Below are 22,296 nucleotides of genomic sequence, written 5' to 3'. Positions count from 1 at the left end.
CTTGCTTCTTAATCAAAACCGAAACCAACGAAAGTAATTTTTGGTACACTGCGTCATGCGCAAATAATTAAGAAAATCTAATGGCTCTTCCCTTAATTCTTTCAATGAATTTATGTGGGAAGATGCATTTCATTTTTGTAGCCACTTCTTGTACCATTGTTTACACTTTTTCTTTTTTCTTTTTAGTACTAATATTGCAAAAAGTAAAACGAGCGCGGCCATATCGTCGTCCCCGCTTGAATCCACGAAAAAACTGAAGGAATGAACAATTGAACTGTACTTCTATGTACATCTCAGTTACCCGTTAAAATTGTCGGTTTTAACTGTACAATTATTCAAGAGACGATAATGGCATATTATCTGAAATTATCTGGAATAACATGAATAATGAAAATATTTTTCAAAGTATTGATAATTTCTGAACTTCGTTCATCTTTCAATAATACATTGTCGGATCCACTTAGAGATTATCACCACCAAAATGTTTCCACCAAAATGTCTCGCATGTAATGATCCTAACATTTTTCCTCTGAGCTCATTTGCACAGTAAGCCTGTGTCCATAGAATAAGAGTTTATCAACTATATAAACGTCTTGTGTAGTTTATACGAAGTTAATCCGAACAGCTAAATAAAAGACTAATGTACCGGGGCTGATAAATTTACTAGTTGATACCATATAAAACCTCCCATATAAAAATAATGATTAGACCTCGTATAACGTTCACGCCGCACATACCATACAAAGAAACTATTTAGTTTTTATGCCATTCGAATTGACTTCGTATATACTATACCACCTGATGATATTTTTTCAATTCACCCCCGTATTTTTTATATTTTCAACCCGTTTCACAAAACTGTAACGAATTTTTAAAATCGGATCTTCCATAACATGTTTTCCGAATTAACGTTTTTCCCTCTCACACCTTGAATTTGAACATCATTCATTTTGAAAGCATCAGCAGGTTTCTAATTTGACAAATAATAATATTATATCAGAACGTCGCTACGTGGTCGATACACAGAAGAATGGAATGAGTATCGGAGAGATTCAGTTGAAAGATAGCAACGCAGTTGAATTATAAAAACAATGGTATTACTATAATAATGAATGAAAAATCTGAGTTGGATAAGAAAAAATTGCTGCCAACGTGAAAGAAAAAAACACAGCTGTCATCAGGATTCACAGGGTGTCTCAAAATACGTCATTTAAAAACATGACAGTTTAACGGGGCTCTATCGTTTCACCATGTGATTTTTCAATGTGTATAGGGTATCTCAGAATACGTTATTTAAGAAAAAACATGGCAGTTCAACGGGGCTATATTGTTTCAACGTGCGATTCTTCTATGTGTACAGGGTGTCTCAAAATACGTTATTTATAGTATATACCAAAAAAATGAAGTACCAACCTTGGAAATGATTTGGTATAAATTACTGGACTATCCCGATTACAATTACAAATCTTTAGAAACTTTACGAGGTGTCTTATTATCTTGTGGTTTCAAATATAAAAAATTTAACAATCGGATGGTCATAATGTAATCGACACGCATTGTTCAACTCCGACAAGAATATTTGAGGCGAATAAAAACTACCGAGAATCCAGCAGAGTTATAATCTACCTCGATGAAACTTGGTTTGACACCCATGATGTTGTCAAATATGGCTGGGTAGACGAAACCAAGTATTGTGCTTTGAACACACCTTCTTCAAGGGAAAAATGTGTTATAATTTTGCATGCCGGGAATGAAAGTGGTTTCGTACCTAACGCTTTGCTTCTGTCAGCCAAAAATATAAAAGATTCGTCTGCTGATTACCACGAAGATATGACTGCGACTTTATTCGAAACCTGGTTCAGTGAGCAGCTTTCCCAAATATTCCTACAAACTCGGTTATTGTTGTGGATAACGCTTTGTATCATTCTTGGTTATTGACTACAATGTCAAACAATAACACAAAAAAGCAGATATTGTTGATTTCATGTGAAATAATGACATGGAAATACCCGAAAAGATTTCAACGGAAAAGGTATTATTGGCGACCATAAAACAATGTAATTTCAAAAAAGAGTATATTATTGATTCGATGTGTGAAACACGTGGTCATATTCTTTTACGTTTGCCTCCATACTATTGTGTGTTCAATCCAATTGAAATGGTTTGGGCCACAATGAAAGAAAGCTTGCGGAAATGTAATCAGTCACCGACTTTGAATGCTGTAGTGCTTGACAATATAAGGCGAGTGGTGAATGAAGTAGGTGATAGTGATGTGTGAAAGAACTGTGTGGCCCAAGTTATAAAAGGAAAGAACAAATATTATGTGCAAAGTTCCATAAATCCGATCGTTATTCAATCCGATGATGATTCTACCTCATCCGAATATAGCGAAGAAGAATTTTGATTTTTCTAGCAATTTTGTTGGCTTCTATTATTTTGTAAATATATGTTTGACGAGAATTCGGTGTGATTATTTGTGTTTTCATTGTATTTTAGAGTTTTCGACTCGGAAATCAACTACCTTAAATTTCGAAGTTTTTCATAATTAGCCATGATGGAAAAATTCAGTTGAGATAACTATTTCATGGGGTGATCAATTGCTATGATTATAAGAATAAGTAACTGAAAAACTACCACTGAAAAATAATATGCCGACGCCTATGTCGAGGCGGGAATTCCTTCTCTGTGCTGTTCCAATTGGTATTGGAAATAATATACTTGGCTACTTATCGTTTTTTTTACTGTCTCATTCATTTAAGAAATGTTTATTGCATTGTGTATTATTTCTGATACTTGACTTATTTATTTATATACACACGCATTCTTAAATTGTTACAATTTTTACATTTCAATAATTTTTATAATATTTTGTATTTTGTCAATTTTTCTAAATGTTACATGCATATGTTTTTTGTGCATAATACCATTCATACATAATGTCAATTTTTATGGGAAACAAGTACTTTGCACTTATCCTAAAATCACTTTATTCATTCATTCTATACTGTAACTTTGTATCTGTATTTGTGTTTATTTTTTGTGAATAAAGTTATATTATTATTATTATTTTAATTCAAATCCAATTAAATCGCTACTTTCGCATAGGCACCGCTCTGAGAGTGCCTTGAGGATTTTCCTGTAGTGCTTGTGTTTTGTCCTTGAAAAAAAATTACCACGATACCATAATAGTTCAGACGTAAACCTTTGATTAGACAATCAACCAAGCTGAAATTTTCATTATTGATATATTTTTGGAAAATTATCATTAATAAATAACGTGGCAATCAACCCATTGTAATTAAATTCCATGTGTATGCATAGGAGCTAATTTACACGACAAATTGAACCATATAATTCCCTCAGCTCTCCGGAGATGTCACATTTTGATTAATTATTATAGAAGTGGATTTGGTGAGCTGAGGATTGTGTGAACAGGTATTTCATCAGAATAATTTAATTGAATAACCAAAGTTGTCTACAAATTCTCAGTATGGTATTGAATGTTTGTCCATTAATGCAATCTACAGACGTGAAATGGATGAATGAAGACTGATTTATATGATAACTCAAAGTTGTCTAAACTATGAGATTAAATTACTCGGACCCTATTGAATGTGCCAAGCCTCAATTTGGAATGACCTGAGAGTCAAATATGTTTCACAAAATAAGTTGCTTGAATTCAAAATGATGAAATGCTGATTGTGTGGATATGTTTTCTACCAAAGAGGAAATTTTATTCATCAACAGAGAATAAATATACTGAACAGTAATTATCGAATGAAAATATAATATTCATGCCACTTCTATTTGGCAGTCTTTGAAAATTGAAGGATTACTTCAAGATTTGGATCATTATGGCTGCCAACGAAACAGTCAATGGCTTTTTCCCGGGAATTTCGCCACATAGCACCGATGTTTTTAAAAAATTCAAAGAAAATCCTGTCACTTTGTACTTCATAGTCGACTAGTCCTGAAATTTGCTTTTACCCTGGTACAGAATGTCACTCTTCGGCAAAATGTTTTAATAAAAATGAGTACTGAAGTGAATAAACTGGCTAAACTGGTTGGTGAATAAACTGGCTTTCAACAGCTCCCCTTTATTAATATAGTTAGGGTGCTAACTAATTTCGTTATTCAATAATTATTTTTGAATATATAAGAATCACGATAGCTATATAATATAGCTATATAGATAGCTATATATATATATATATATATATATATATATATATATATATATATATATATATATACATATATATGGCTATTCAAATTCGTTTCTGTACATGGGAATCTCGTAAACGATAAGAGATAGAGTGTCAGTTGAATTGTGGAAAAGTTGTGTATTTTAGAGACCTATTCAATGATGTAAAGAAATCGAATATAGTTCATTCGATTCTGGAGATATACAGAAAAAACCAAAAAATCTCAAATAATTTTTTTCCTATATCTTCTTTATTCGCAGATTATAATTCATTATAATCATTCAAAATCCTCAATTTCGAGGCTTCCACATTCTCTATCTCTCTGCCAGCGTAAATCCTATTTTTCAATGTCCCCCATAGAAAATAGTCCAAAATAGTAAGGTCTGGTGATCTTGCAGACCATCTTATTATCCCATTATTTGTCTCGAAATGGAAGGACTCCAATTCGAACACTTATTGCACAATCAATTTTTTTGTGTATATAAATTACTTACTCCATTTCAATTTTCATTATAATTATAGTGTTCGTTTCGGATGTTATTATTGCTACCAATAATAGAGACCAATAAGTCTCTAAAATACGCAACTTTGCCATGATTTAACCGACACTCTATATCTTATCGTTTACGAGATCCCCATGTACAGAAACCAATTTGAATAGCCCTGTATATATAATTTAATATATATATATATATATATATATATATATATATATATATATATATATATATATATATATATATATATATATATATGGAAGTGTCCAATCTCCATATAGTCTTTGATAAAATTACTTTTTTAAATCCTTTCCTGCCAGTCATCTTCGGTAATATTAGATTCTTCTTCTTTAATCAGCTCTATTACCTTCTTATCAAATTTTGTTACAATTTTCCCCAAATCAACTCGATGGGATTGAAAATACAAAAATAGAGGGGAAGTCTCAGTATAGTGTGTCCATACTTTTCAGCAATACTCTCAAGGGCATACACTTTTTCACATGTTTTTGACTGTAAAACTTCAAGTAGTTGGTTTGTGGTATAGTAATCTTCAAAATACAAATTGTTATCCATCAAAAAACTTTTTATTTCATCTTTCCTCGAATTTTTATTCGGTACTTTGATGAGCTGTCGCGAATAATAAGAAGCGTTGTCACGAACTATTACACTATTTTACAAATTTGGGATCAATGTGTTTTTGGAACATTCTTCGAAAATATTAGCTTCCATGTTCTTATGATAGTCAACAAGTTTCTTTCCACATAATTTTAAAGAATTCGGAACCCATCCTTTACTTCCTCCGCAATGCACAATGCTTAGTCGCGATCCTTTGTTTGCAGGCATGTTAGGCGTACACATTCTCAAACCATGAGTCCACCCTTTCGTAACTGTGTGGTGAGTGTCATACCAAGTTTGGTCCAAATAGAAAATTTGCCGTTGTTCTTGTCTATTTTTAGTTATTTGTTATGAGTGTTTGTTACGCAATTCCATTATTCTTCTGCTTTCCATGACTGCTTGACGTTTGTGTATTATTCTAAATCTAAATCCCAGTTTCTTCATTCAATTCTGAATAGTTTTGTCACAGCAGCTCACGTTATGGTCAGTCCACGTGGACTTGTTCGCAGCCGGTTCATTTCTATGCATTGGTTTTTTTGCCCTTTGACAGTGCCGCCAACTTTAAATTTGCACAATATCGTTAACTTCGACTTTACTCCCGAGTGAGAGTGTCAATTTTTCACGATTCCGAATGGTTTTTGATGGCTTAATAATAGTAATTTATTCTCCATTTGACAACTAAACAGGCAAACTGAAAGCAGAATAAAAATAACTGAACACTAGGACCCAACAAACAAACATATAAACCGAGCAAGAGGACCGATATAGTTAAAAAATCAGTTTCGGAACAATTCATCTATAGGATAGAAACATTTGGTCACCAGAAATTCTTTTGAATAGTTTTCGAAGCTACAAATTGTTTTTAAACTTTTAATCTCTTCCGGTAGTAAATTAAACAGGTCGGAGTCAAATGGTGAGGACAACGGAAGTGTCGGAGCCATTGAATCTGGTGTACCACAGGATTCTGTGTTAGGACCTATTCTGTTTCTGTTATATATGAATGACATATCTATGATTAACATATCTGATAGTTTCCCTCTATTCGTGGATGATACTACAATATTGTGGAAAGAAAAAAACTCAATGGAGCTAAATAAAATAATATCATCCGATTTGAAGAAGGTGAAGAGCTGGTGCGATGCAAATTTACTCTCTCTCTCTCTCTCTCTCTCTCCCTGTCAATGCATCTAAAACGAATATATCACTCAAATGTTCGCTTGATGAAATTTCAATAGACGCTGCCATATTACAAAATAAATTAATCACAAAGTTTCTCGGTGTATTCATTGATAATAGGCTGAAATTTGATGAACACCTTAAACAACTGAAGAGTAAGATCTCCTCCGGATGTTATGCAGTTAGAGTGGTTTCAAATGAGTGGGGTTTCCATGTCGCAAAGACTGTTCAGCATGTCAGGAATTTGTTCACTGTCAATAAAATGTCATCGCACTTTTTATCTTAGAGACGGTTTGCCTTATATATAAACATAAATCGAAGTTCAACTTTGCTTCTACTCCTTATGCTACTTATAATAGCAATTATACCTTTAGACTTCCCATCCCAACTTCGAATTTAATCAAGGATTCCATATACTATAATAGTGAATTGTTCAATCATTCACCATTAGACATGAGATCTGAAAATTTAAGCAACATTCATTTCAAAAAGGCGGTGAAGAACCTACTTGTTGATAGACCCTATTATAGTTTGGAAGAGTATTTTAGCGAATCCTTTTAACAATATACTGGCAATTTTTTCTTTGTACTATCACTTTATACATGGTGGTATTTTATGTATACATTTTCAGAACTTTTTTATATCTGCATTTATACTTTTTCAGTATTTTTTCTATATTAACATTATATTTCTTGGACTTTGACAATAAGATGCAAATCTTCGGACAATAAAGTATATTTTGATTTGATTTGATTTGAGCCATAATTTCACATGAATCATAATGTAATCATTTATTACTGTGTGTCGAATCTATGGAAAGAACTAATTTTAGCGAAATCACTATTATTTTTATGTAAAAATAAACAGTGAAATGTCCACACAATGTTGAGATTCTGGTTACCCCTTGTTGATTGGATAATGCTTTCATAACTGTCACTTTTTGTTACCGTGCTAGTGAGAAATCATGTCATAATCATTCAAATAATCACAATTCTTTCCAAAAATCTTATTTTTGTTAACAAAACGTTCTTTCCAGGTCTATAATATCATGATAATCGGTATTCGATGAACTAATGAATAAAATGAAAATAAAGACAGACAAAACACACATTTGAAAAAGTAGTTTCAGATGATCCCATTTCCTATTGAGCTAGTCGATTCGTAACTTAGCTTAAATAACGTTTCCCTACAATAAAAGGTTTTTTTTGAGAGTAGATACATATGAAATACAAATAAATAACATAATTGAAAGGAATCAGAACTCGGAAATGTTAAATAATGAGCGGTTCTGATACAGATCAATGAGAACTTGTTATTCCGAACAAGAATGTGGAACAAAAGCAATTTCGTCTCAAGGATCACAGTAAAATAGGATTTCGAATTGAGAGCCGCACGTCTGTTGTTTTATTTAACTGTGTCTGGACATTGAAGGTTATATTATAGAAACGTACATTAAATTATTGTGAAGTTATCTATACTTTCCTAAATCCCTGCTTATATACAAAGTGTAACCTAAGTAGCATTGAATTCAGAGGGTAATTTCTTTTAATATTTCATGAAAATATTTCACATACATATTTTTACTATCCCAACTTGCTTGGAAACTGGAAATTAAGAAATAACTGGAATGGAGTCAATCAATTGGGATGAATAACTGAAAAATTTTTGAAGCTAATTGAACAGATTCATTGATGCATCTCCGCAAATGGGCAGATTTGACAGTAATGCCGACGAATTAGTAGACCACTCACTTTGAGACTGACAAGCTCTGGTCTGCAAAAGGATCAGTGTTGAATATGAAGAGAAATTTTTTATCGACCTTTTTTTTGGGTAATGGTTACCTTCCACAATCTGAAAAAATATAAAAATTATAATGGAGAACTTTATACAAGTGTAGAAGGGCAAACTTTTTAGTTTACCCCGATAAGTTACTGCGTGAAAATCAAAGTATTTTTCACAAAGAAAAATCTTCTATTTATCAGTAACTTGTCGTATTTCACAATTTTGCCTATCAAAAAAAAAAAATATTAAGAAATTATACTTATCTTTTACGTTTCGGAGGCCAAAATCTGCCTCCGTCTTCAGAAATGGATAAAAATTCGAATAAATATGCAGTTATTCCTTTTTTGAGAGCTTATTTCTTTACTTCTTCGACAGATGATAAACTGCATCATATATTGCATATATTGCAGAAACTTTCTAATATAAATGAAATTATTATTAAACAAACGTTTGCAATATTTTGTTCCTCTCTGTTACGATTCCGAATATGAAACGGTCGAAAACTATCCAATTACTTCTACTAAGTTCCTAAATGGAGGTACTTCTTCATTTTTAATAAGTTCAAAACTACGCTAAGTAATAATTCTTCGACCCAGATGTCTCTAATTTCGCGATAATGTAAGTGGAGTTTCGAGTTTTTGCGGTGGAATGGACGAAACAACTTAGCTCGACTAAGTTTGGTTTAAATTAATAAACTTCATTTTTGTAAGTTGCCAAGCTCAGAATATGTTTCTACGAATAGTTGCCGTAAATGGTTGGGACGTTTCGATTGCACGCGATGCCTTGCGGCATCAGTAATTTATTGAATCGGCGGTATTCATTGGAATGTCAGAAATAAATTGCATTACACTGGTGTTCGAGAAAATGCAAACTTTGTGAGTATGTTAATGAAGAGAATTGTGTATTTTGCACTGGTACCAAACTTGTCATTTCTTCCTGATTCTTTCTGGAAACTGTAAGTACTATTCATGAAATGTTTGAATGTTTATTACATAATTCTCAGGATCATTGTCAGGTTCATTTGAAAGCTGAAAGTTGAACAGAAAGTATAATTTTTTTATAGCCCAATACGTAGGCTGTTCAAAAAATAAGGTAATTGGGGGCTACGTACATTCGATTGGCGATTTAGAAGTTTTTGCGTCTTCGGCGATTTTTTACTATAGAAAAACACCAAATTTTGTGTTGAAAACCTAGACGAGACAGAATGAAGAAATCTGGAATATATAGAATATAATGTACTGAATGCTCTGCAGTATATACAGGCCAGACCGGTAGAAATTTCGAAATAAGACTCCGTGACCACGTCGGTGTAGACAAAAAATCTTCTTTGTATGAACATCTACAAGAAACAAACCACAAAATAAGTAAGGAAAACCTCGAAATCTTACATACATGTAGTAAAGGAATGAAAATGAATTTGTTGGAAGCCATGGAAATCAATAAATCAATTAAAAACTCAAAATATAGAACCCTCAACGAGCGAGCAGATTTGTGTAGGTCTCCACTTTTGAATTTATAAAGATGACAACGCAATTATTTGAAGGTGATTGACAATGTTTCATGATGAATTCTCTAGTTCGGACTTCCATTGTCTACTATATAAAATGATTTGAAATCCCTGAAACAACTAAAAAAGAAGAATTGAAAATGAATAGCTGACTGCGATTCCAAGAATTGTATTTATCGGATATCCTGTGAGTGCGGAAAATCCTATATTGGTGAAACTAAGAGGCCAGTGAATGTTCGCATTGCCGAGCACAAGAAACTCACACAGCGAGGGGAAACCAGCAAATCAGGAATAGCAGACCATGTTTGGACCCATCAACACAACATCGAGTGGTCCCAAGCTGAGATCTTGCACAGAGAGGCCAAAACGGTCATCTCCCACGGAACCAGTGAAGCGGAAAATGGAAAGCGGGGTTAAGTGAAAGTACTCGAACGACCTATAAATAGTCATCTCTCGAAAGTATTTTATTTCTATATCTATATCATTCAATTGAAGATGAATTTCCACAAAATAAATAAGTCATCAATATCACAAAAAATAAACTTAAAATGAAATTAACCGCTCAAAAACACTTGCTGACGGAGGCATACGGTGATTGTACTCTAAATCTGAAACGGGTGCCTACACTTCTTTTCGTGGACCGTATTGGGAGAATTTCAGAGGAACATGACGTGAAACCAATATTTAGGCCACCAAAAACGATCACACAAAATCTAAGTTCAGGTAAGAACCCCAGAAAACCACCCGAGGTCTACATTGGAAGTGTACGTACCCGTCTTTCTGAACACAACTATCCAAAATAGATAGAGGCAATAGAAATTCAAAAACCAATGGTCATTAGAGGAACAAAATTAAGTTCAGGTAATCCAATTGAGAGAAACCAAGCCAAGCCCACTAATAATAATATAAAACTACCAGCATCTTAGTTACAGCGTTCGGAATAACTGGAACAACTCGATCATCATTTCGGGCACTGCAAACATTACCATATCGCCTTTGATAATGACTACCGCAGTAATAGACGGAACGGCATAAAAATCTGACCCAAAAACCCCCCAAAAAATAGCTTTCATACAGTTTTAGTAAATATTTAGAAAGGATTCTAATTAATATATTATTTCGTTAGAATTTAGTAAGTATAAACCCTGGTGAAGTTATTGCATAGCGAAACAGGTGTTGCGGTTTTGTGAACTGTTCAGTGATAATCCCACAATAAATTAATGTTACTGAAATATAAATGTGTTTTGAGAATAAATAGTTCTCACATAATAATTTCGATGTGAAAGGTTAACTATGGATATGATTACAATAGAAACGATTGTATTTCAAACACGAGTATAAGCGAAATACTCGTAAGCACCCATTTACAGTGCACTTGAATTACTCGAAAGAAAAAACTGGGTGAAATGACCGATTGTCTTGGCTGGAAAAATATCCTTTCAATAAATGAGTGAATATATTCCGTAAAACAAAACCCATTGTTGATCCGCTTAAACATTATGTTAGCCGATTCATAGAAAACAAATTTATTGATTTGCCGATTTTCAAGGAAAGTCACTTACAAAGATTTGTTTTTTTTGGCCCTAAACTATACAATTCATTACCTTTATGTGTGAAAGAATTGAGAAGGGAAAAATTCTTCAAAACTAAAATAAAGGAGCTCATAGTGTCAGATGATATTAATGTTGATCTTTATTTATAATTTCAGAAAACAATCGAATACTTCAAATTGAATTCTGAAAATCATCTACTTTACTTTAAAACAAATAATAATAATAATAATAACTATTATGATGTCATTCTGAAAACAATGTTGAGCTGTTGATACTTGAAATTTTAACTATCAAATACTTGACTCGTATTCATTTCTGTACCTCTTCGCTTTACTCTAAAATCAGTGTTTACCGATCAATTGTCTGATTCATAAACTCTACCTATAAACTCTATGCATATTTTCTGGATGATCATTAAAAAGTGCAAAACACAAGCATTCTATGCTTACCTTGTATTCTTAATAATTTGCTACGCTGAATAATTAAACTTAACTTCATTCCACTTTAAATACAACAAACAGTTATACTGTAACGTCCACTTGACTGTCTCGATACGCTCGCAGCTAGCGTTTAAACATCGTAATCGAATACCGTAGAAATTTCGCCGAAGTTCCGTCAAAATCGGTAGCTTTATTCTCGCTGCTTCTCGAGCGGCAGGGAACATTGTTCCTTCCCGCGCTCTTAGCTACGTCACGTTTGGTTTATGGTTACCAGTGGCGTACGGCGTTACTTTCTTTCGGGCATGACATACAACAATACAATGATAGTTAGGTACATGGATTCGCGAATGAATGATATACACACGTAATGTAATAATGCCTAACGAACGTGTATTGTGTGATACCTTAATTAAATAAAGGATTTTTTCCGCATTTGAACTCAGCGACAGTACTTGTCATAAGTTAAAACACCTTAAGTAAAACATTTCTTAACGACTGAAGTTTGAGTTAACTTTTACGAATATTTCTCATTAGTTGCAAAATTACTAATTTCAGGAAAAAATTCAGGAAAGGTTGAACGTCCGTCATTGAAAACGTCATAAATCAGATGGTATCATGTTCAGTGTGAAAGCTTCAAATTTGAAAAATAAAGTTATTCACAGAATAAAATCAACACCAGTAGTTCAATTGTATCCACACTCATCATAGAATGTATATTCCTTAGGCGATTGACTCTTGCGGATCCTTGCCTCTAGTAGTATTTGCTAAACATCGTGAGAACCGAAATGGGGCTTATACGTAAAGTTTTTCTTAAATTCTCAAAGATTGTAGAACGTGAAAAAATATCACTTGTTTAAAGGTGGTTGACAATGTTTCGTGGTGTATTACATCAGTTCGGACTTCCATTGTATAATATAATATAAATTGATTTGAAATTCCTGAAGAAATATTAAAAAGATTAACCGAAAATAACAATTTTATTCGAACAATAAACTGAAATTACAAAAAAATAACATAAAACCACACAACAACCAAAAAAAAAAATTAGATATCATTATCACCCGAAGACGTTTGTGGATACCAACAATCGAAACGTCGTGGCATAACTTGATTTGAAATCTTTCAATTTTTATTAAAAACATTTTTGTTGAAAATAGTTTTTAATTTTCATCTTTTATTAATATTTCAATTTTTATTTTTTTGGTTGTTGTGTGGTTTTATGTTATATCTTTATAATTTCAGTTTTTTATTCAAATTAAATTGTTATTTTCTGTTAATCTTTTTAATATTTTCCAGGAATTTCAAATCAATTTATATTATATTAGACAATGGAAATCCGAACTGATGAAATATATCAAATTTCAGATTCGAACACGGAAGTAACGAATATTTTTTTGAAAATTGGCTGTTGTAAATGAATAAACGTTAACATTACTTTTATTCTAGTAATTATCAGGGCCATAATTTCAAAATTCATCTCATCTCTCAAACTTTTATCACTGTCAGAAGTATCGAGGAGAATGGAATTTCGAAATATTACATGAACGTTGGCATCAAAAACTTACAACAAAAATACTTATCTGGAATTTCACAGTTGGAGATGGCCCAAGTTGGATACTGAGCTCTATAAAAATTCAAGAAAAGAATGTTGGTAGCCCAATGATAGTCCCCGTCCCCTTGATGCAAAATTCTTTGCAAAATACTTTCGCTATTGTCATATACTCTGGTTGGGGAAAATAAAACGGTGACCGCTTTCTTTAAACATTTATTTCTGAATGGCCAGCAATATAACCTTGAATTGTATTCGGGTTTTTTATACTCTGGTATGCGTGTTTTTATTGTCATTAGAAAAACTCATGAATATATCACATTCTCCGACACCAATTGAAACCATTACAAAAAAAATAATATTCTCATTTACAATATAAGGATACAGTATCTAACGTACTCTATTATATTACAATAACTATATACATACAAAAAAACTGCTTCAAATCAAAAAATCTTTATTTCCGTAGACCTAGGGAAGGCATGGAAAAAGTCACATAACTCAATACAATTACAATGAGGTCACAATCATAAAACAACATAATTATAAGACATATTATATAACATTTAAACCATAAAAGGGATACAAAAATTAAAATTTGAAATTCCAAATCAGACTGAAAAAATTCATCAAGCGAATAAGGTCAAGGTCTAAGTACACGTGTTGAATTATTTGACTCAACATCATTAGAAATATCAGGAATAACAGATGGGCTACATGGTTGATATCTTAGTAATGGTGGAAACTCCTATGTTGGGCAAATGACTTTATATTTTAGTTTTTCTGATTTGATTCGTATGTCGTTTCCAAGTTTTATGAAGTTTAGGAATTTTAACGATGTATGTACATTTTCCTATAATTTTTTGTAGCACCCCTGATTTTCAAGTAAATTTATTCGCTTTGCGATAATCTTTCACAATAACCTTCTCTCCTATTTCAAACATGCCGCTCGCCCTGCCACCAAAATTTTTAATTTAATTTTCTTGCTTTTTTGTTACATTTTCTCGAACTCTATCCAAAATATCGGGTTTCAAAGTACTGAATGACAAGCAACATGACCTCAAATCACATTCGGGTTTTCTATACTCCGGTATGCGAGTTTTTATTGTCATTAGAAAAACTCGTGAATATATCACAATTATCTACCTGACATCATTATGGGTAAAGATTTTCCTCGAGAAAAAACTAGACATTTCACGAGAAAAGTAAATGGTAGTGAAGTATGACATACATTGAGTATAACAAAAATCTACTGCTTCCTAGAAATCAATTTTTCTTTCAGTTATCAAATATTTCACGCAAGCCATGAAAATCAAGTCAAGTTTGCCCTTGACTGCTCCATAAACGCGACAGGAGGGCAATAAATGCACGCGGATTGGATAGAATGCGGTTTTGGAAAATAAATATTTCATTAGATTCGCAGGATAAGGCCACTATTGCTTCCTCAGGAGTTTTCCGCATACTATTAATAATTTTCTTCGCGGCATGCAATAAGAGTTTTCACAATATTTCGTTTTAGTGGTTGACCTAGAAATTTCATAAACGATTGAATTGAAAAACAGAAATAACAAATTTGTGCTATTGAATGGATGGGTGGAAACTTCTGGTTAGTGGATGGATATTCATCACTGAATACGACGGTTTTTCAACATTAACTGATAATTTCTACAAAATCTTTAACAACTTATCTCACTCTTTAATTTTTGGGGTTTGTCAACTCCAACTGTGTAATTGATAAATAACGTAAACATTTACGGAAATATATTCATATAAGAAATTGGGAAACTGATGCGTGTAATATAAAAAAATACTAATGCTGGAAAATTGCTGAACTATATATTCACTTGCTGTCCATTACCGGCCTGACAATGACATAATTTTTCAAGTTATTCAAGAAACTAGGAAAAATATTCTACTTATTCAGGTGCCCTCACATTTCGGTTTTGACTTTCTACTTCCCCATCTGTATGAAAAAAAATGAAGGAATCCTCCAAAAAAAGAAATAAATCAATTAATGTCGCAATTTTATGAATGCATTTTGTGCTTCATCTTGTAATGGTTCCAGATTGGTGCTGAAGAGGCAATAAGATGAATGTCTCATTCCGAAACATCGGATGTCCACCATTGAGAATGACAATGTTCCATGTGAGTGAAATTGTACCTCTTTCATGTACTATATTGTGTAACAGTCCTGTGAATGATATCTGATTCAATTCAATCCATCAATTCAATTCAATTCAGATACATATTCTTGTCTGTAATGAATGTTACATATTTTTAATAATTATTACAATAAATAAAAAAAAATAATTAATGAATAACAATAAATGAGTGGTGATGTTAATTTATTGGGAAACGTCTAAGCAAAGCTTGTCTTTGTTGCGTATTTTCCTAGATCTGGACACAACGACGAATGTAAGTAATAAAAAAACAACTATTCGTTTCTTTCAGTAAAAAATGAAAATGTATAAGAATCAATAGAAATTAATTGAAATCAATGATCAACCCCCGAAGCATTGAACCAGACCATCAAGCAAAGGGAAGGCAGGTCTAAGTGAGATAAAACATCATTTGGGCATGATTCAGTAAATTGATTCAAATGTTTCTTTCAAGAAATCAAAGTTGTGATCAACCTAAAATTTAATTGTTTTCTTGCGTTTTATAATACTTTTATATTTCGAAGTTCCATGGGAATTTGTTTGGAAAATTTCGGTCAAAAGTTTTGGGTATATACATTTTTACAAAAAGGTACACTAATTGTTCTTTCTGATCTGGCTCGGGTATTGTGTATGTTTCTCAGGTATGTAAGAGGCGAGATCAATATCCATAATACACAACGATATGTGTATATTTTCCTGATATTGAATAAACTAGCCTCCTAATATAAGCTTTCAGTTGGATGTCTTCTATATTTTTTCAGTACTAGTTTAAGCAAGGTATTTTGTTTTACTTGAAGATTATGTAAGTGTGTTTTATTCAACCCACCCCAAACCATAATACAGTAGCTTATTACTGATTCTGTTGCCGCCAACCTCCAGGAGAGTGCTGAGATTCTTATGGAAACTCATTTCCCAGGTTCTGTCTTTCCTGGAATGATGAACTGGACGGATGTACCAACAACACCCTCACAATACGACTAGCTATCTGCTAGTGCAGTAATTGATGAGAACAAAATAAGATGGGCTATATCGGGCTTTTCTCCCTTCAAGTCACCAGGACCTGACGGTATAAGACCAGCCCTACTTCAGTGGGGACTGGACACTCTTATGCCGCACCTGGTTGGAATATTCAGAGCCTCTCTAGCTCTGAGGTATATTCCCAGTAAGTGGAGAGAAGTAAGAGTAGTATTTATACCCAAACCAGGTAGGATGGACTACACCCTACCAAAAGCATTCCGACCAATTAGTCTCACATCGTTTTTCTTAAAAACCATAGAGAGGCTATGTGAGCGGTACATAAGAGATGAAGTACTATTTCACAACCCACTTCATCCAAATCAGCATGCATATACTCCGGGAAGGTCTACTGATTCTGCCCTTCACCATGTGGTTGGCAGAATCGAGAGATCATTGGACAATAAAGAATCCACCCTGGGTATATTCATAGATATCGAGGGAGCGTTTGATAAAACAACCTTTCCAATAATTACCCAGCAACTACTCTCCAGGAATGTACCCCTGGTAGTAGGAGAATGGATACTCAAGATGCTCTCTAGTAGAGCAATAAGTATTAATGTAGAAGACATCACAGTGAAAGGACTGGTCATGAGGGGATGTCCACAGGGAGGAGTCTTATCACCCCTTCTCTGCAACATAGTTCTGGATACCCTGAATAATCACCTTAACAAAAATGGATTCAACACAATTGCATACGCAGATGACATACTTAGTTATCTTGCAGACCGGCAAATTTGTAAACACACTGTGCAATAGAGCGCAGGATGGGCTCAAATTAATAGAAACATGGTGTAAGGAACACTCACTGTCGATCAATCCCAAGAAGACGAGATGGTCCTTTTCACTAGGAAAAGAAGTTTAACGGGCTTAAAACCTCCCGAAATCTTTAAAAGCAAACTAAACTTCTCTGAAGAGGTAAAATACCTTGGTACTATCCTCGACAGAAAGCTAACATGGAACACTCATCTACAGAGTAGAGCAAAAAGAGCATACGTTGCTTATGAGCAATGTCGGAGGATAGTGGGACGCACATGGGGTCTTTCACCCCGTGTGGTCACCTGGATCTACACTGCAATAATAAGACCTATGTTAACGTATGGAGCCATTGCATGAGGACCGAAAGTTCTACAAGCAACGGCCATCCAAAAATTATACCAAATACAGCGAATGGCTTGTTTAAACATCACAGGAGCCATGAGAACTATACCAACCGCGGCAATGGAATTAATCATGGGCCTGACCCCTCTTGATCTGTACGTTACTGCGCAACCTCTGCTGCAGGCAACAAGCGATGCAACTTGAACCCAGGTTTGTGTTTAATAAACCCTACAAAATACAAATAAAGCAGAACATAGAGTCAGATGATATAAATGCAAAACGGATTTACACAGACGGCTCAAAAACCAAAGAAGGCTCAGGGTGTGGAGTGTATTCCAGATCACTAAGCCTAAGAATTAAGTGGAGAATGGGAAGAAATACCAGCGTGGTCCAAACAGAACTGGCTGGTATCTCAATCGCCACAAAATAATTAACCAAGAAAGGAATTTCTGGCAAAAACATAACAATCTGCAGTGATAGCAGACAAGCCCTATTAGCCTTGAACAGACAACGTATAACCTCAGGGCTAGTACTAGAGTGTCACCAAGATTTAGCCAAAGCCTCGGTAGATAATAACATTATCCTGAGGTAGGTTAAAGGGCACGATAGGAGTAAAGGTAATCGCATTGCCGACTTTTTAGCCAAGGAAGCGGCTGGACTAAGAATTTTAGGACCCAGTGGCACCTACGGCCTGATGACTTCGACAATTGCGGAACTAGTCAAATGTTACACCCATGCTCAATCCTTAAAGAGATGGGACGAAACCAAAGGATGTAATCTTGCCAGGATCACCTGGGGTAACCCTGGGAAGCTGGCGCCGAAGAAATATTTGACAATGACCAGGAAAAATCTACGCCTAACAGTAGGATTTCTGACTGGTCACTGTCAACTAAGGAAAAACCTCCATAATATGGGGCTAGTGGACACACCTCTATGCAGGATGTGTGAACAGGAAGATGAGACTGTCAGGCATGTCCTATGCGAATGTCCGGAGTTATCGTCAATAAGAGAGTGTGTGTTCGGCTAGTCTTGGCCTACACCTTCCGATATAAAGGAGATGTCTTCCAGTGATCTGTCCACCTTCCTGAAAAGGACAAGATGGACGATGACCTAGGAGGACAACTCCTCGGGAGGATGTACAATGGGTCACATGTGGCCTAAGTACTGTGGGCTTACACTCACCCTCCCTACTCTACAGATACAGATATTGATTCAGCTGATGCGTCCTATGTCACTAGTAATAAATGTTTGTTTCTGAGTTGGTGGAATTTAAAAATAAGTTTCCTCAGCCTTTTCACAAGAAAATCTACATGTTTGTCCCAGAGTAACTATTTGTCAAGCATCACACCCAGATATTTTATTGAATCAGTGTTTTATACGTAAACAGTAACAAATTATAGGAGTTTCGCAATTGGGGGTATGTATGAAAATTTTTTCTTCCAGTGGTTGGTCTCTTATTTTTTATGAGAACGTTAGAAATTTTGTTTTGTCGGTGTTTAGACTCAGGAGGCTAAAATTGTGCTTGTACTTTTGCATAGGCAATGTCCCATGTGTTACCATAGAAAAGCAATGCTGTATCATCAGTAAATGAAATATAATTGCCATCAATATTCTTCATATATCAGGAACAGAATTGGACCCATGACAGTGCCCTGGGGAATACCCATCGCGGCTGGTTGTGTCTGGCTATAAGTGTCGTTTATTTTGACCCTTTGGGTTCGGTCTTGTAAATAATCAGCTGATAGTTCTGAAGATTTTCCACTCACTACCACATTTCCTAACCTCTGTAGCAAAATATAATGATTGACAGTGTCGAAGGCTTTGGCCATATCTAAAAACACCGCTTGACATTTTTTCTCTTCATTAGCATTGTTCAGTATTTTATTAATTAGATCAAAATCGGTGTTTTTGGTTGACATATTTTCTCTAAATCCATTTTGGTAAGGTGATAGAATCTGATATTTTTTCAGAAAATTTACAAGTCTATACACTTTTCAAAAAATCTATAGTTTGTAGTAAGTTCTTTATTTCCGGATTTGAAAATAAGCGTTATGATGGTTTCTTTGAAATTATTTGAAATCGTGCCATCGGGGATCAATAAAGTATTGGAGACAGTTTTTTATTAAATAAACAGGCTGTGCTGTGCGGTCAATATTACTAAAAAATTTATTGAAATAATCAGTTTTTTTAATAATTGTATTGTGATTTCAAATATTGTATTTGAAACAGAACAAAATTTCCTAATGTATTCAATAAACTTTTTTGTCAACTATCTATATTTGAAACATATTAAACTACAAAGTTAAAAAAAACTGTGAAGTGACTATCGTTCTACCTGAACCATGTAATGAATTAGAGCACATTTCCTTGCCGCTACCCTTACAAACATTTTATCCGTAAAACTTTATTCAAGATTTCATTTACATAATCTCTGGGTGATCGCTATAGGATTGGGAACATTGTCGTCAACGATGGAGAATTTAATTTATTGGCCTCGCCAATGAAACAAGAAAATTGGGTTGCTAACGAAGTTATAAAACCCTACTCAACGGTGATGAGATTTCTGCAAAAAATATATTATCAGAAAACTTATTGCTGAGGATTGCGTCAAATGCAAATCAAAGCAATAAGAAGATAATAGGGTTAGATATAAAAAAAGCGATTTATTTCCAACATTAGTACCCAGTTACAGGAAATGCTATTATTACAAAGTATATATGAAGTAAATATTAAAAATAATGGAATATATATGAATATAATATGAAAAGTAAAATTTTTAAAAAAGCTTGGACACGTCGATTTCTAATTGAAGAGGGACACTTTTTAGACTAATCAGATTTTTTGTAGTACGCACCCCCTCGGAGGGGTGCGTCCGACGACCCTTATTTAGATAGGGAAAGTGGGTTGAGTGGCAACTTGTTTCGAAGGTCTTTCGAATACCTTCACATCTCTGTTAAAAGAAAATTTTTGTAACGATTAGTTTTCGAGATAATTTGAAGATTTAAAGGTATTTTTATTGAGTTCAACTATTTTTAAAATAAATCAAATTGTTTTTAAGGTACAATTCACGTTCAGAACTTTCAGAAAAAAAATACATTTTTGCTTTTTATGACAACCTGCTAATACGAGTCCATTTGATTTCGTAAAAAAGTAAGAATTTTTTGTGCATTACGAGGAGATTTTTTCGGGGGATGGGGTTGGTTACCACCCTTACATTTTAGGTAAATTGAGTGGCACCTCCTTATGAAGGTTGCCTTTTGACGTGGATATATTACGCTTCTGATAAAAAAGTGAATCATACTAAAAAACTTACCCACACAACGAATACAACCTGATTTCCTTGAATGCTGATGACACAGAAAAGTTTAAGAAACTGTTTTAGGGTTAATAAATCCCAATAATTGTTTTTAAAGCACACACAAAAAAAGTAACCCCTAATAAGGGTAACTCACATAGGAAATTTAGAGTAAATGTTCAAAATGTGCGCCATTTTGCTCCATGCAACAATAAAGATTTTGTTCGAATTTCACTCTTACATTATTCAACATCTCAGGAGCTATAGCTCGGCATTCATCAATAATTATACGACGTAATTCATCCAAATTGGCTGGCTGTGTAGCATAAACTTTAGACTTCAAATATTCCCACAAAAAGTAGTCCAGTGGTGTTAAATCTGGTGATCGTGCTGGCCATTCAATTGGACCTCTCCTGCCAATCCATTGTCCTTCAAAATGATTATTCAAAAAATTTCGAACCTGCTGGGCATAATGGGGTGGTGCACCGTCTTCTTGAAAATGGATAAATTCATCTTGACATCTTGGATCCTGTTCAATTATTTCAACTATACGAGGTTGTATTGCCTCTTCAAGAAGTTGTAAATGAGAATCACCGGTTAAATTTCCAAAAATGAAAAATGGACCTAAATATGATTGCCTAATATTCCGGCCCAGACATTCAACTTTTGGGGATGTTGGGTATGTATTTCTGCGTATTGTCTTGGGTTTTCATCCGACCAATAACGGCAATTGTGACGGTTCACCAACCATTTAAATAAAATGAGCTTTCGTCCGAAAAACAGATGTTATAAAGCAGCTCGGGATTTTGCATTAATCTCTCACTCATGCCCTCTCAAAACTCCTGTCTTCGGTCAAAATTATCCTCATTGAGTTCATGAACCAGTTTAATTTTGTAAGGATGGAATTTGTAGTTTTTAAGGATTCTCCATGCGCTCATATGGCTTATTCCGGCCATTGCTGATAAACCTCTGGTACATAACCTGGGATTGGCGATGACTTGACCAATCACTCCAATCGCATTATCGTCATTCACTACCCTTCTCTAAACATTTCTTTTCTTATTCAAAATCGAACCTGTCTCCCTGAATTTTGTGACCAAATCCAGAACGTGATTTCTGCTTAGGTGCTTACCAGGGTTTGGCTCGTTGAATAAAATTGATGTTCTATTAGCATTTTGGTCGTTGCCAAAAAATAAAGCAATAACTGAAACCCTTTCAGCTGTAGTGTAAGGCATTTTTGAACAAATAACAATATACGACCCGTTTAAACAAAACAATCGAACGATGTACTAATGAAAATTGGAAGAAGAGGAGTGGGTATTGATTTTGAAAATGGGATTTTATTTAACAAAAAACTGATAAGAAGAACTGCTCGAAATTTTTTTTATTTAGGCATACAAGTT

General features: G+C 34.1%; 1 protein-coding gene across 2 annotated transcripts in view; it reads right to left on the bottom strand.

Moving 5' to 3' along the window:
* The window catches only part of LOC111503038 (TWiK family of potassium channels protein 7), a 100,578-nt gene that overhangs the window by 54,083 nt on the left and 24,199 nt on the right, over positions 1–22,296 (bottom strand). The window contains exon 1 of one of the 2 annotated variants that reach the window (XM_074183296.1): positions 13,341–13,645. The exons of the other annotated variant lie outside the window; for it this stretch is intronic. Within the exon in view, the coding sequence (XP_074039397.1) occupies positions 13,341–13,620 (280 nt within the window). The 5' untranslated portion in view covers positions 13,621–13,645. Of the gene's footprint in view, positions 1–13,340; positions 13,646–22,296 lie in introns of those variants that run through there. 2 annotated transcript variants of the gene reach the window in all.

The sequence above is a fragment of the Leptinotarsa decemlineata genome, unplaced genomic scaffold (assembly GCF_025532065.1).
Source record: "Leptinotarsa decemlineata unplaced genomic scaffold, Ldec_3_MD MMD2_tig00026336_RagTag_RagTag, whole genome shotgun sequence".
In the NCBI taxonomy this organism is placed as follows: Eukaryota; Metazoa; Arthropoda; class Insecta; order Coleoptera; family Chrysomelidae; genus Leptinotarsa; species Leptinotarsa decemlineata.
This window is presented reverse-complemented; position numbering and strand designations above follow the sequence as displayed.